At 42.2% G+C, this 15,749-nt stretch overlaps 1 protein-coding gene across 1 annotated transcript; it reads right to left on the bottom strand.

The window, feature by feature from the left end:
* Positions 1-958: 958 nt before the first annotated feature.
* Positions 959-15,444, bottom strand: bms1 (BMS1 ribosome biogenesis factor). Its single transcript, XM_076760759.1, has 23 exons — positions 15,347-15,444; positions 14,052-14,232; positions 13,464-13,654; positions 11,641-11,720; positions 11,093-11,281; positions 10,845-10,987; positions 9,793-9,914; positions 9,392-9,585; positions 9,056-9,198; positions 7,313-7,863; positions 6,798-6,899; positions 6,208-6,359; positions 6,004-6,085; positions 5,809-5,888; positions 5,195-5,380; positions 4,762-4,950; positions 4,216-4,396; positions 3,618-3,676; positions 3,251-3,373; positions 2,752-2,899; positions 2,414-2,589; positions 1,680-1,841; positions 959-1,392 (listed from the first exon to the last, which is right to left on the bottom strand). The coding sequence occupies exons 2-23, from the start codon at positions 14,222-14,224 to the stop codon at positions 1,165-1,167; spliced, it is 3,654 nt and encodes a 1,217-aa protein (XP_076616874.1). The 5' UTR covers positions 14,225-14,232; positions 15,347-15,444; the 3' UTR covers positions 959-1,164.
* Positions 15,445-15,749: the final 305 nt, after the last annotated feature.

The following is a 15,749-nucleotide window of genomic DNA, read 5'->3' as shown; positions in this document are numbered from 1 at the left end:
GTAACTGCAGTTCTATGAGCGTTAACCTGCGTTTAACATGCTTTGATATTGATTTACCCTTATGATGCTCCACTGCCCACTGCGGGAGGGGTGGGTAGCATGCACTATCCACCCCTTACATAGCCCCAGTGCACCCATTGCTCTTCTCAAGTCAAGAAGAGCAAGTCAGTGAAATGAGGGGGAGCGTTCAGGAGAGTACATTGCTCCTTTTCCTTCTGAGGGGACCCGCCCGGCAAGAGGTGCCTGTGTCCAACCTGAGCAGGACATGTCAGTGGCCTGGGACATCCAAAGAGTTGCTGCCATCTTCTGCACCTAATCTGATCTACATTGCTGACAATTCAGTCTTCTGATGGATGAGGCAGTCCAGAGGCCTTGCTAAGAAGGCTATGTTGTTAGCGAACACCACCTCCTGGGCGGCAAGAGTGGAAGGAGCAAGCAGACTTGGTGAACCCAAGCCAGCACTCATGCTCCTTCCATGAGTCAGCCCCAGCCTGATGCAGGTGACAGAGGTAGAGGATGCAGGCCTTGTGGGAGTCTGTCAGCGGCATAGGTGAGGCATGGGGAATACCTGAATATACCAGTGTTTAATTTTGTTGATATGACGATTTACATAGACACATATGCACAGTAAATAAAAAGAATAACAAGCAAAGTACCAGACCTTTCAATAATATTTGGCAACAAGACCCTTCAGTTGTTCTGCCATATCAGTGGAAAGAATGATGCAAAACTGAATAAGTCTTGTAATCTGTTCACAACAGGACAGATAAAAATTATCTAATCTTTTATCCTGAAGGGGACATTGGAAAAAAAGAGGACTGTAACATTGATGTGATCATCTGTAAAGTTAATGATTGCCTTATTTACTCCAATTACAGAGAGGGAGAATAGAATGAACTCAGACAATAACATCTGACAGGTTAAACACAGCTGAAAACTTCAAATGGCAAGACTGAGGTCACATTTGAATGTTTTATTTAAACAAGTTCCAAAGGTCAGATATGTTTTCCTTTACAGCAGATTTTCAATATCAATACATCTATAAAAACACAATAAAAATTAACCTGTCAACATTATGAAACACATGCTAACTGTCCAAAAAGCAGATCAAGCATCTCCGTCACAGTCTGCAGAGGTTTGCCTCGTGAGTTCAAATGCAGTGAGTTAGTCGTCCTGGAGCGCCCCCTTCAGACTGGACCTCTGCTTCTTCTGGTCCATCTGGCCCATGACACGGTACAGTTTTTTACGTGCCTCCTTCTGTCTCTTCAGCTTGGCCTCCTCCTGTTTCTCCTTCTGCTGAAGGAACTCTTTGTGTTTGGCATGCTGCACCATGTGGGTCTTCTTCCTCTTCTGGTTGTGGACTGTGCTCAGGGCATGAAGCAGGGCTGCCACCTTAAGGAACATGTCAAGAAAAACAACACTTAGAAATGAAGTCATATGTCAGTGCATGAAGGAGTTCAAAGTCATCTTATAATTAACACAATCCACAACAATCTTGGTCTTGTGTGCACTAATTTAGCCATCATCTCTGTGAGTTATTACATTCAATGGTGAGATCTGAACATACAATACTGTTTATGTTGTCAGATCAGTTTAAATCAACGATTTCCTTGAGGCCATAAATACTCAATCCTTAAGAAAATGAGCTGCTGCAGAGTGTAGAGTCAGGTTTTGCTCACCTTCCTTTCGTGGGGCTCTCTTATCACGCTGGGCCTCTGGAGATCTCTGGGCGTCTTTCCTTTGGGTTGTTGCTGTTTAGGTTTGCTCTTGAAGGGCAGGGCCTTCTGGAGCTCCTTAGGGATGTGGAGGGTGTTGAAGTGCCTCTGGGCTCGGACAACCGGCTGGAAGGGAATGGATATGGACATATCAAGTAGGGATTTAGGGCAACAGTTGAGTGAAGTGCAGGTCTTCAGATGGTTTAAATGCAGGACAACTCAGTAGGGAATTTCACTGTCAAGTCAACCAACACTTAATACAAATGAACACACACCTACTCACAGGCACAAATGCACAATGAAATCTATTACTAATGTTTATTTATTATGAATCTCAAGTTTTTTTTTTCAATTGTTTTGCCTGTGAAATGCCAGAAAATTGTGAAAAATGTCCAAAGTGATGTCTTCAAACATGTTGTTTTTTCCAACTTATAGTCCAATGTCCTGAGGACATTCAGTTTACTATGATAGAACACAGCAAACTGTCACATTTTGCTTGATAAATAATTAATGATTAATAATCAAAATTGTTGATGATTCATTTTCTGTAAATTGACTAATCGATTGCTGTAGTCGGTAGTCCTTTCATTCATTCACTTTTTTGACATGAAACCTTTTGGAAAGTGCTGCATAGCTAAGAGCAACACACTGTTCTTGATCCATCATTCCATCATCAGATCAGGCTGAGCCTACTCTACCTTGTACAGAGAGTCCGTGTTGGGTTTGTTGCGGATGCCGAGGTCATGTTTGAGCTGCCCCAAGGTCCTCATGCCTTCCCAGCTGTCCTTCTGACCAACAGGCAGCAGCAGAGAGGTGACAGGGTTGTACAGCTGAGGAACGGACACTGGATACCAGGAGCGCAGGAACACAATGTCTGGACAACAAGTCACACAGAGCCAAATACATCAGTACAAAGATACAACTGCGGAGGAGTCCTTAAGAAGCAACATGTCACTGTCAAATGTGCATAACAACAATTATGGGAAAGAGTAACTTTTGCCTCATGAAAGTGTTACAGTAACAAACAGACACTCACCACTCATAAGCAGGCGGTCCTCAAACGTGGCTCTGTAAGCTCCTGGTGGTGTAGACAACGCCTTCTTGATCTGACCTCTAACCCCTGATACTGTTCGTATGGAGGCACCTTCAAATTTAGCTACCTCCAGCACTGTGTTGAACATGCCCTGTGAACAGAGCAGAGTTCAATCAAAACACTAGCAGTGTTAAAACTGTCCTGCCTTTTCAATGGAGATTAAAGCAATGGAATGAAATTCAACACAAGCAACCAAAACAGCTGCTGCTCCACAGTGAATAGGATGTCAGACTACTTTAGTTCAGCCCAGAGTTTGCAAGTGTGCTTCAGTTATCAAGTATGTTTGTATTATAGTAGCTCTTAGTAGTTTTTGTATTGTAGTTTCTTATGTAGTTCCTTTAATCAAAGACAATTGTCTCGAATGGAAGCCAACAAAAGAGATGTTGAAAGCTGTAGACTGAAATGACACTTAAAGGAAAGGTAGAAGTAAAAGTTTCCCTACCTTAATGAAGGAGGTGTTCTTAAAGATTTTGTAGGGGTAACCGATGAGTTTGAGCTTCTTCACTATGGTCACAGACTTATCCAGGTCCAGGACAACTCCTGTGGCTGCAATCCGGAAATTAGCCTGCAAAATACAAAAACATTACTAAATATCCCCCCAAACCATTAAGATACAGCTCCACTTGAACAATGTAGACACGACTTTTCATGTTTGGAGTCACATGAGAGTTAAACTTTAAAAACGACAAAAAATATTGCAATTTTACCATTTGCTGTTGCCATGTGGGAAACTATGCAGTGTTCTCATTTTTGAACAAAACCAGCTGTTCAGACTGCGCGGCTGTAACTAGAGTGAATAACTGACTTACTTTAGTCCCTGCTACTGACTGCACAGCCAGGAAGCCGGTGCCCTGTGGTGTGACAGGACCTTCAGTGAGACAGCGGGAGAGAGAATATTATTATCAGATAGAGCTGATAATTACAGACATGACTGCAAAACATTTCTTCACAACAATTCTGGAATAAAAGTCTCATTAAACAGGAGTAATTACTTCTACTGACTTTACACAGCCAACACTACTGATCACAGATGACTTAGTACCCTTGTCTCTATCATTTAAAAACAATACATGACTTACATGAATGCCTGTCACACTGGCTATATGTACAAGTGTACAAATGTACAATAATCCATTCATATTGTAACTGAGGCAGTGATGCATGTAAGGTCAGCATTAACAGCATAATCTGACCACCATTTACAGCCAATATATCAGCATGGCCGAAATATCAGCAAATATTATCTCATCACAGTCATGTCTACAGTGGCCCTCAGTAAGAAAGTCAGAAAACACAACCAAATACAGAAATGCTGCCAGTACCGTGATGCACATCTACAGCCATTCAAAAAAATCTGATTACCAGAACACCAGAAGTCAACGGCACAGTGCGCTTTGACCGTCTTACCCCAGATGGAAGCTCCACAGTGCATGTGTTGTGGCGTGTATTTAAGCAGACGGTGGCGTCCATTGTGATCCTCAATGTGGTAGAGGGGGATGGTCTGGAAGCGCCTCCAGCCTAATGAGAGGATGAGGGGGTCCCGTGTCTTCAGGATGCGGCCATGCCAGCGATGTTTCTTCAGGCGCATCTGACACACACACACACACACACACACACACACACACAGCTTTAGATATGTGCTCACCAAGAAGTTGATAGAGCCATAGTTGCAGTCATTTTATTTTATCCCTTTATCTCAAGATCACATTTTTATCTTCTTATCTTATCTTATCTCATCTCTAACTGATCCTGCTAATATCAGATTTGGTGATTTAGCTCGTTAAAGTACTGGATAAATGTTTGGGAGGCATTCTTGTACAGTTTGAATGACAACTGCCATGAGCCTAAACTAAACAGGCAACATAACTGAGCAAATGAAATAGATGTAAGCTAATCATATTACTAGTCATCTTCTGGTCACTAGTCACAACACAATGGAACCATTGCACATACCTGCAGGTACCCAACGTTGCCCTCACTAGAGCTCAGACCTCCAAGGATGATGGGATAATGGGGATCGAAGTTGGTGACAAACTCACAGGGTAGAGAGGCGATTTCTAATCTGACGTACATTCCCGCTCTGAAGCCTTCATACTGCACTCTGGTCTCATCGTCCACGTCCTCAAACTCTGCCCTGTTCAGCTGAGGACAGAATTCAAAAACATTCTCATTAAAATATTCTTAGAAATATGGATCTACTGAACATGAAGGCAACAGAACATAGCAGTGCACAAAGGTTACGTTATCATACATCCTTTTGAAATGTTGTTGGGTTTTCTGTGTGATGAATCTGTATCAAAAGCTGTGATACACTACAGAACATGTCCCTACAGAACATGTCCCTACAGAACATGCCTCTACAGAAGGCCCAAACCAGCTGTGCTACCTCAGCCTGCTTCTGCATCTCCTCCTTCAGGTCATCAAAGTAAGTGGCATCTCCATCATCATACTCTGCGTTGAAGCGCTCCTTCAGCCTGCGTTTCTTCTCCAGACGTTTGTTCTTCTGGACCTCCTCATCATCCACCTTCATCAGACTCTCTTCAGCTTCGTCATCTTCATCCTTGTCACTATTCTGCTGGTCACAAGGTGTACAAGACAAAGCATCATCCAACTGAGGAAACTGAAAGGCATTACTGAGTCATCAGGAGCTATAAAGCCTTGATTAAAGTGAAAAGCACATGACTGAAGAACAGTACTGACTTTCAGTTGTAATTTGAGAATATTATCATCTACGTCTGCAAAACTGTAGAAATTGCAGCCCTTTCACACATACCACCCAAAGGTTAAACTGAAAATCCTCTCATAGTCTAGTCTCATAGTCTCATAGTCACTCTCATACTTTTCCATTTAAAATCCAATGACAGAGCCAGGTACACCACAGCAGAGCCATTATTCTCTATAACAAGTCAGAGATGCTTGTCCCTTACTTACAGCATGCAGGTCCACACTCTGGACAATTTTAGCTCCAAACTATATTTCTGTACAGTCAACAGGACCTACCTCAGTCAGATCCTGCTGCCCAGTTTGTCCCTTGTGGACTTCTCCTGTTTCCAAATCCTCAAAGTCACCGTACAGTTCCTCTAGATACAGCAAAACAAAACACTGTGTTAAGGTGTCTTGCAAATGTTGTTATGTATGTCAAGGTTCTTTGCGCTACCACACGGATTTCAGATCGGTTCTCCTTTCCTCTCTTACCGTCCTCCTTCAGCAGTGTGGCAGCGTCTTGGCCCTCATCCCACTTCCCTGTTACAAAGCAGTCCCTGATGGAGTTTAGCATCTGGAAAACACATTGGAACCTGTAAGTATTTTTGTACTAGTTTTTATATCCACGGCACGTTAGGAACTCGAGATACTCTAGTAACTGTCCCAGTAACACCAGTGTATCAGTAACCACTGTACCTCCTCCAAGTCCCAGTTGTGGGAGATGTCCGAGTTGAAACGGGAGCAGTCGAGAGCATTTGCTTGGAATTTTTTGCTGTTCTGAGGGCGGCTGACTCGAAACAGCCCCCCCAGCTCCTCCTCCTCCTCCTCAGAATCATCTGCCTCTACAACTAAAAAAAAAAAAAAACTGACTGTCAAGAAACACTGAAAATCAGAGGTATACTGTGTATTATCATGCTGTTTGAAACGTACATTCACAGAGTCTGACATTTGCTACAAATTACCAAAAAATGGCCGAATACAGAGTTTCCAATAGTCACCTTGTTACATTTATCGCTTGCACTGGTTTCAAAAAACAGATGTTGTGATAAAAATAGGAATATTTGGAACACACTGATCTCTCAGATGGACAGCGTAGCGTGTCAGTGCTCTCTGACATTAATCATATCTTTGGCATTTCTGCACTGACAGACAGTATCCTGTAACTTGCCTGCTCAGTATATGCTGATACTAACTAGAGCTAGACTGTTCAGTAACTTATCACACATTTAAGGGTTTATAACAACATACATCATTTGTGCGCACATGCAAACAGAGCCTCAGGCTACCTGAACCATAAACCAGTTTTCTCAGATTGGGGGCAGCTTCTTGTTGCCGTAGAAACGCTTCTGATGCTTTCTGCTGCAGACCCTCCTTCCACCTGAGAGCCCCTGTGGATGGAAACAGGAGAATGAACTCAGCTGATAAATAAAATCATATCTCTGAAAGGGCTCCAACAAGCTTTCTGTATCGTCTGCGCTGACACACTGAACACTGCTTCTGTACAGCTACTCAGTAAAATGTTGTATTTATGTTTAGTTTTCTCTCGTCAGTGTCACGCTTGAAGTACGTCACAAAGTTACAGTGACGGTGTAATAAAAGAGAGTTGACTGATTTCCACCACACTGAGCATTTAGTAGCTAACTACAACTACTCTCGTGCAGAAAAATAAAACAAATCACTGATAATGGATCGGTGCGCCATAAACCCTGATATCTGAATGAGCATCAGAAGAGGAAAAAGTAGGATTCTAACAAACTAACACCAGACTGAAGATTAATAAAACTAAAAACAGTGTATTTACCCTGCTCCTCTTCCTCCTCACTCTCACACTCTGTTTGTTTCTTCACTGTAATGTCCTCCTCTTCCACCGATTCACCTTCCTCCTCTTCGTCATCATCTTCCTCCTCTTCGTCATCACTTTCTTCCTCCTCTTCATCATCACTTTCTTCCTCGTCCTCTTCAGAGCAATGTCCAGAGTCTCCTGCTCTCCCAGCCTCCCCCTCTTCCTCACTCTCCTCGCTCACCTCCAGCTCGTCTTCACTGTCAGCAAACGCTGGCACCTCCCCCCCGCCTTCCCTCCTCTCCTCTAGCTTCTGTCTCTTCACTGGTGGAGCGCTGTCCTTTACATTCTTTTCTGTCTTGTCAGAGTTGGCTCTTGCCTCTTTGAGAAATGTGGACAGGTTATCCTCGTCTTCGTCTTCATCCTCTTCCTGCTCCTCCTGGTCACTGTCTTCACTCTCACTGTCCTCATCGTCGTCATTGTCCTCCTGTTCATCAGTGAAGACCACTTTCCTCCTCTTTCTCTGAGTGTTAGGGTCCAAGACCTCCATCTCCTGAAGACCCTCCTTCTCTCTAACACACACACACACACACACACACACACACACGCAAAAAAAAAAGAAAAATCTTCATTTTCTACTCAGAATTTTGTTTCATCTTGCTAACTGTGGTTGTGTTTATATCACACAGTTGGGATACTTAAATGAGCATCCATGTTGAGATGCTGAAGTTCATCCCTAAGATCTCATGTACACACAGTGGCCATTTTATTAGGTACACCTTCCTACTACTGTGCAGGACCCCCCCTTTGCCCCAACAACAGTGTGACTTCCTGGTGTCGTGGATTCAACAAGGAGATGGAAACATGATTCCTTTAAGATTTTCCTCCATGTTGACATGATGGCATTGCACAGCTACTGCATACTCATGCTGTGAATCTCCTGTTCCATCACATCCCAAAGGTGCTCTTTGTGCTTTGTCGTCTTGCTGGATAGTTGTTGAACCTGGATTGTGGATTATAGCAATCTCCTGTCAGGCATGGCCATGGCAGGAGACATAACTATAATCCACAATATCATCTTAATATAAAAACTCAAAGCCACACTAAATCTGCATTCATTAATGTCTTCAGCCACTTGGGGGAAGCAGAACAATTTATGAACACAACACTGACATATTGTCATCTTATCAAATGGATACAGTGAACACGTTACCAAACAGTTCCTCATCACTCTTTTATTTCTGTTTTGGTCTCCACCAACTCCTCAGAAAAATATGGCTTCTTAGCTGCTAAATGCTCCACTGTGTTCAGTGGAATGAAGGTTGGAATACTGGATCAAAAGTAGATTTTTGAGGCTGATACTGTAATATTTGATTTTTAAGAACGTCACCTGACATATCAGCTGACATGTTTCATACTGATCCTGAACTTGATTATTATAGAATAGAGGCCAAGATATGTATTAAGCGAGACATTTAACAGCGTGATAATAAACTTATTAGGGCTCTCTTATTGACAATGTTTCTAAATGTTTTTCTAAACTCAAACATGCCTTTGGCATTTCTGTATAAGAATCTCTTGTTACTTATTACTGATATGTAGCATATCTTACATATATACTAATACTGATCATCTAAATTTCCAGAATGAAAAAATGCAGATGTATCAATAAGCATTGCATTGATGTGCAAAGTGAGCATATTTCTCATCTCTAATGTCCCTCACATCTGCAGTTGTACATCAGAAGTGAAGAGAAAGACTCACCCACTCCCCTCATCGATGTCTGTGGGGTCCAGGGTGGCAGAGCCACTGAACAGAGACACCTTACTGGCAGCCATCTTGGCATCCAGGGTGGCATGTGTGTCAATGAGAGATTGGACCAGCTCTGTGGTGGGCCGCACTTCCTCCTGTACCAGGGAGAGAAGCCTATACTTCATACCAGGTACAAACAGTGCTAGCAATCTGATTTCAATTCAAATTTAAGCCAAACTCAAAAACCGATTTTAACATTAGTGAATATAAGCACAGAACACCAGCTGAACAAGCTGTCAGAAATGTATACGAATTAAAACTCTGGTCAATCAGATGTAGAACACACACCTGCTGTTGATTGACATGGCTAGCAGGAAGGTCAATATACACTGCATCCTTGTCATACACGACTCCCCCAACCCCAGCCATGGGTGCATAGAGCAGACGTTCCTTCTCATTCAGCGCTCTCTTCTTCTGGGCTTCTGGAAGTGCACAGGGGTCTGGCAGGAAGTTGACATCTGAGACCTGGAAGTCTCCCACACCTGCAGAGAGTAACACACAATATAGCATTGTGTGTGTCTATTTCTCTCACGATTTTATTATTTTACCTACTTTCTCAGAGACGCCCAGCAGAAAAAAGCAATTCACTCAAACCTGGTCCATTCCACCCGCCCTTGTTTTATATAAAGTTCATGCTTTTTGTTCATCATCCCTATTCAAATAAAGAAACATGAAACATGCTTATGTACCTGGGATATGGACCTGGCCTTTGTTTTTCAAATATGTCCCTCGCAGGTAGCCGTACAGTGACACTGTCCGGTCACACTTGGGGTCTGTCCTCACACTCTCAGGGTCCGTCAAGTCCTCCATACTGTTTAAATGAAGAAAGGGAAATTGAAAATTGAGAAAATAATGTTTGAGTGAATAGAAAGTAAAAATAACAATGAAAATCAAAACAACATTGTGGTTGTTTGGTTACTGAGTCACTCATACCATGAAGCTGTTCAGGCATCTGTGTCTGGCTGATCATCTAGACCCTGTTTACACCTGGCAAGGGACAGCACTAAATACGAGTGTAAAGGACCACCAAGACACTCAAACCACCTGCTGAGGTGCTCTGAGACGCATGTGACCACATATCATTTTTAGTGAACAGCGATGTGTCTTGGCTGTCCACTTGTGATTGGCTCACCTGTGAAGTATGTTAATACCAGGTGTAACAGGTGTAGTACTAAGAATGGTGGCTCCGCTCAGTGTAGCTATGCCAGTAAGAGTACCACCTACCCCGGTAGTGACACTAAAAGGAATGCAGCTATCAATCATGTTATTACTTACACCTGTGTTCAACACGTCACATGTCCCACACAGTCCACAATGACAGAGATTTAGCTGATTTTGTTTCATTTTCATTTTTTAAACTGGCACAGAGCAAATAGTTTACCAAAAATGTATGTATTCATATTTTCATTATATCTATCAAGACTGAATTTTTGTTTTTTCCAGTGCTCTGTTACATTTAGTCTGCCGCTGACTCATGTTAGTATTCATCCTTTTTTTCCATGCCATGGCTCTGTTATTGCATGCTAGGTACAACAATCATGCAACCACAACAACCATAAGATGTGTGAAGCTATACAGAAACTGTTCATGCCATATCTTAGTATAGACAAAAATGTGGTATGTAAAACAATAAGTAAAATAAATGCTGTATGGATCATTGTTCTTGTTCACTTTCCATGTTCACATCATCCATACACGGTTCACAGGGCAAAGGGGCAAACTGTCTCATGTTATTACTCACCGGTCAACCAGAACGTAAGGGTGGGAGGTCTGCCAGACCAGAGGACGAAACTTCATGACAGAGATGAACCGGCCGAGGTTCTTCACTTCCTGAGTCTGATATTCACCGTACACCATACCGGACAGATAGAACAGCTTGGCCCCCTGAGAGGGTCAACACACATGCATACACAGGTCTTCAATCTTTCATTTGCCCACCCAAATGAAGAATTCCTGGAGGTGCCACTGATGTTATTATGTCGTGCTTACCTGGTAGACCTCAGTCCAGAAGCGATGCTTGAGGTTCTTCTTGGTCTTCCTCAGTGTCTTGTTGTTCTTGAATGAATCCAGGTGAGTCAGTACACCCATGATACGAGGGAAGCCATGTACCTGACAGATGTTGAGAAACTCAAAAGTCTCCATCTCAAAGCCAAAGCTGGCATCAATCAGCATCAAAACCTGGAGGGAAAAAAACAATGTATTCGATTCATTTAAACTTTCCTACTTTACTCATCTCTCAAGAGTCTGTTCAATCCAGCTAACAAGCTGTAATACTGAATTATAGCAATTCACCATTCTGCTTACAAAGGGTTTCAATTTTCAATTCAATTGTATGTATATAGCACCAAACTACAGTATCTAAGGACACTTCCCACTTCCTGTCAACTAAGTGAAAGACTCCCTGTTAACAAGCTTTATGAACTTTCTATATTGACAATAAAATGTGTTGAGTTGACTATATTTTACAGTTTGTTTTCTTATGAGGCACTGCTTCACATATCACTGAAATCAAGTTTAGTGTGAAATGAAAAACTCACCAGGTCAGCAACTTTTGCGAGATCTATCATCGTATTGATGTCATTGTTACACTCCATGAAAGTGAGGCGTCGCTTCTTCCCTAAAGAATACAAAAAGCAGCTACTTATCAAACAGCAAAATATGATGAAACATTCTGGTTAAATACCTAATGGGGCACAGATGGCCATAAAAAGTTCAATTACTGGCTAATGTCTCACTGTTGTTTATCAGCTTCTCTTCCTAAAGACTTTTGGGCAGCTCAAGACATTATACTGCATGAACTGGCAGCATCTGCTAATATGTCATCATTACTGAGGTGAGGATCATTTTAACAAGGAGGATCGTTTTAAAGGCCTTTATTTGACAGTGTAGCTAAAAAAAGAAAAAAGAGGGAGGAGAGTGGGGATGACATGCTAAGGGTTCCACGTTGGAATCAAACCCATGCCGCCGTGGGAAGGACATGTCTTGGTACATGGGGCATGTGTTCCACGAGGCAAGCTATCTGGGCGCCCCACAATGACACTGTTAACATGTTGATGTGGGGGTGTCTGGGTGGCTAGAAGATGTATCAACCATGTCTCACAAAATGCAGAGTTGGAATCCAGCCAGTGAGCTTTTATTGCACATTGTTCTCCATCTCTCTCCCCTCCTGTCATGTCTCCACAGAAACATTACATTTTGTGGCAATGTAGGTGTTGAGATAGTTCAGCCTTGACCAAAGTGGAGCCATGCAGCTAGCCTGGCTATTCAAAATATTACAATGTTCTAAAAACAAGGATTAGGGTTTTGGTTAGGTGGCACATGCAAATAAATAAGTAAGATTTAATTAAACCATAGACCAGGGGTGTCAAACTCAGAGGGCCAAAATCAAAAAAATTGTTCCAGGGCCAGACTGGTTCAATGTTTATTGAAAACTGATTGAAATGACCTTATTGCACATATTGAACCTGAAACCAACGCCTATAAGATACTGGCTATAAAACAACATTAATCATTAAATAAATGAAAAATCAGATGCATTCATTTCTTATAGCTTTATCCGCAGCTTTCCATAGTAATTTCTAATGAAAATATTTTCCCACAGGCCAACAACAGCCAAAAAATAATTTCCTTCAAAGAAAAAACAAAAAGGCCCAAAGAGTACAAAAAGTCAACATATATTGAACCTGAGTGCTGCTCTCTGATGTGCACTAGTCTAAGCCAGATACTTGAACCCAGAACTAACACAGCTTATAATACCATTTTTATCCATAAACAACAACATTAAACATGAAATACCAGAAAAATCAGTTGCATTCATTTCTTCTGGCTCTTTATGCTGCTTTTCCAGACCAATTTACCTGTCATGGTGGTTCATTTCATAGTGCCTTCTTACGTTATATTCTTTAATTACAGCCACACTGTCTCCACACGGAAGACAAACAGCTTTGTCCTTCATATCCATGAACACACACTTTGCCTCCCACCTGCCTTGAAAACCCCTGTTTTCAAAGTCCACCTTCCCTTTAGCCATTTTCAGGGAGATGGTAACTGAAAGTTGACCACAGGTAACGAGCTCCATCAGGCATCCGATGAACGAGTGGGGTAGGGACTTGCGCTTGCGGGCTTTTGACTGACGTGCCAACGCACTGGCAGTGCATTATGGGACTTGTAGTACTAGTTGTGCGTGCAATATACTGGCGGGCCAGGTCTAATAATAATTAGATATTATCATACGGGCCAAAGATAATTCCATCGCGGGCCAGTTTTGGCCCGTAGGCATTAAATTTGACATATATGCCATGGACTGACTGAAGTGAACCCAATCTAAACCATCTGCTAAGAACTCAGTGGTCAAACTTACCCGAGACGATCGTCACAGGTCCACATATGTCTCCAAGTTTCTGTCGGGTGAAGTTTTTGATCAGGCAGCGGATCAGGGTGCTTTTTCCCACTTTGGGGGGCCCGACTACAACAATCACAACTGGAGGGGGTTCCAGAGGAGTCCGGTCTACAAGGGGAATGTGATGTTTTTTGGTCTTTATGTCCTGGGACCTAAAGAAAAACATACAGGAAGAGCAGTTTCACACAGCTTGCTTCATTATCCACATTTGCATTCGTCGAGTATACTGGAATTTGTTAATTTATTTATTGGTTATTCCGACTTTAGATTTATTGAAGGTGAAGTGAATAATTCTGGAGAAAGATAGCCGTTTGTACAGTCTCATTCCCAGGTCATCAAATACACAAATGTCTGTATTAAACAACCTGGGAATCTCCCAGAATCACTTACTGCACTTTTAATTAATGGAATTATGTAAAACTTGTGTCCTTAATTGAAAGTGAGCATAAAGGTCAATTAAATTTCTATACATTTGGCTGCTACAGGAGACTGGAGTCTCAGTCTGTCTGACAGATGTGCAGCATTATGATAAGAGTGATCAGGACTGACCTGTGAAAGGTCTTGGCCATGCGCACAGCGGACTGAACCGCAAACGCTCTGGGATTGCGTTTCCGTTCATCCTCCTCTGTAGATCCTCCTTGTTTCTTGAGCTTCTTCCGCTCTGCCTTCGGTCCACTGTGCTTCTGCTGATGTCGCTTCTGTTCCTTAACTTTCCCGTCCATCCTGTCAACTACAGCAAAAACAATCACACCTGAGTGTATCATCACAGAGACTGGGAAGGACAGACCCCAGTGAAAATGCAGCGATTGGGATTTATGACTGTATTCAGTGACCAAAGGTTCAACAAGTATTACCATGAAATGATAACAACTGACATGTTACGGTATCATGCAAGTTTCAAGTCTCTGCAAGTAGAGACATGACCAGATATCAGTGGCTGCTTGGAAGCAGGAGAACAGAAACATTAATGGATCTGTAATCTAAGAGTGGGCAATAATGATTCAATGATACAGAGCAGTCTTGCCATTGGCTTGGTTCTGCCAGCTCAAAACAATTGTCATGGAGAATGACAAAAATAAGGCCACTTCACAATTCAGTTAACGACAGATGATCTAACTCAGGGCTCTCCCTGATTGAATTTTAAAAATTAGTGTTGGTGTGTGGTGTTTGGGAAAGCTCTCTATTTACTTGAAGCTGGATTTCCAAACATGGAAAGACAACACATAGAAATGTAATATGGGTATGCCTCGTCCCAACGCCTTCCTTCAACGAGTAAAGCTTGGTTTACGCTTCTGCGTCGCGCAGACCCTATGCCCGGCTTTTGGTATCTGGAGGGCATCAGGTCAGATGTCGCGATACTTAAGTCGCAATTAACGCTAACTATCGCTACAGCAAAAATAAATGGACAATGTTGATGATTTGAACTTATGGAAAATAATAATAAAACTTAGCTAAATACGTTTTATCTTTGTAACTAATTCACAATAGTCACAAAAGTGTAAATGCCAATACTTATTATTAAAGCCATGCATGAACAAACAAATCCCCATGGAAAAACTGTTTACTTTAAGATTCAAATTGTTATACTTAGCTAAATAAAAAAGAAAAATGCATCGGGACTGTCTAGGTCGGCCAGCTTGTTAGGATAGTGCTGTGCGGTCACATTAGTTTAGTCTTTATTAGTGTATATGCTAACGTAACGAGTGAGGGGCCATGAAGAAAACAAGCTCCAGCCTGTAGACATACAACAGTCTGTTTTTCCGCCTATAGGAACAGAAGCTAGCAGCAGAGCTACACACACTGATAAAAGTGCAGAGAAAACATTCAACTATTAGTCGCAATACCTGAAAGTAAACCTGCTGTAATCTGGTCCCAGTCACATCCAAGTTCCTTCAGTTCTCACATGTGTATCGTGACCTCCGGCCCGGAAGTGTACGGAAGCGTTACTTCGAATTATGATGACTGGAAACAAATGTCTAGACAGTTCCGCATCGGCATCAGGCAACAATGGCGCCCTCTTCCGGCTAGCTTTACACGAACGTGGTTTATTCTCGTCGAACGATGAGCAAGTAATGAAGCGGTGAACGTTTCAAGCTCCAGCAGAGGGCAGCAATGTTACGTTTTTAACTGAAATTCATAAAATGAACGAAGGTGAAGGGTGAGGTCAGAGGAGGTGAAACAGAGACCATTAAATGTAAAGTTGGTGTACTTTTAAGAAAGAAAGAAAGAGCACTCTTGAATGCCTTG

The sequence above is a fragment of the Chaetodon auriga genome, chromosome 20 (assembly GCF_051107435.1).
Source record: "Chaetodon auriga isolate fChaAug3 chromosome 20, fChaAug3.hap1, whole genome shotgun sequence".
Lineage (NCBI taxonomy): Eukaryota > Metazoa > Chordata > Actinopteri > Chaetodontiformes > Chaetodontidae > Chaetodon > Chaetodon auriga.
Note: the sequence above shows the minus strand (reverse complement) of the source record. Positions and strands in the feature narration are given on the sequence as shown.

Bases quoted from the DNA above. Each gene is read 5' to 3' on its own strand.
- bms1 (XM_076760759.1), bottom strand. From the start codon at position 14,224: ATGGACGGGAAAGTTAAGGAACAGAAGCGACATCAGCAGAAGCACAGT. The intron at 4,951-5,194 runs GTAGCACAGCTG...TTCTGTCCTCAG, and splicing joins AGATGCAGAAGCAGGCTGAG to CTGAACAGGGCAGAGTTTGA. The intron at 3,374-3,617 runs GTAAGTCAGTTA...TGTATTTTGCAG, and splicing joins AGTCAGTAGCAGGGACTAAA to GCTAATTTCCGGATTGCAGC.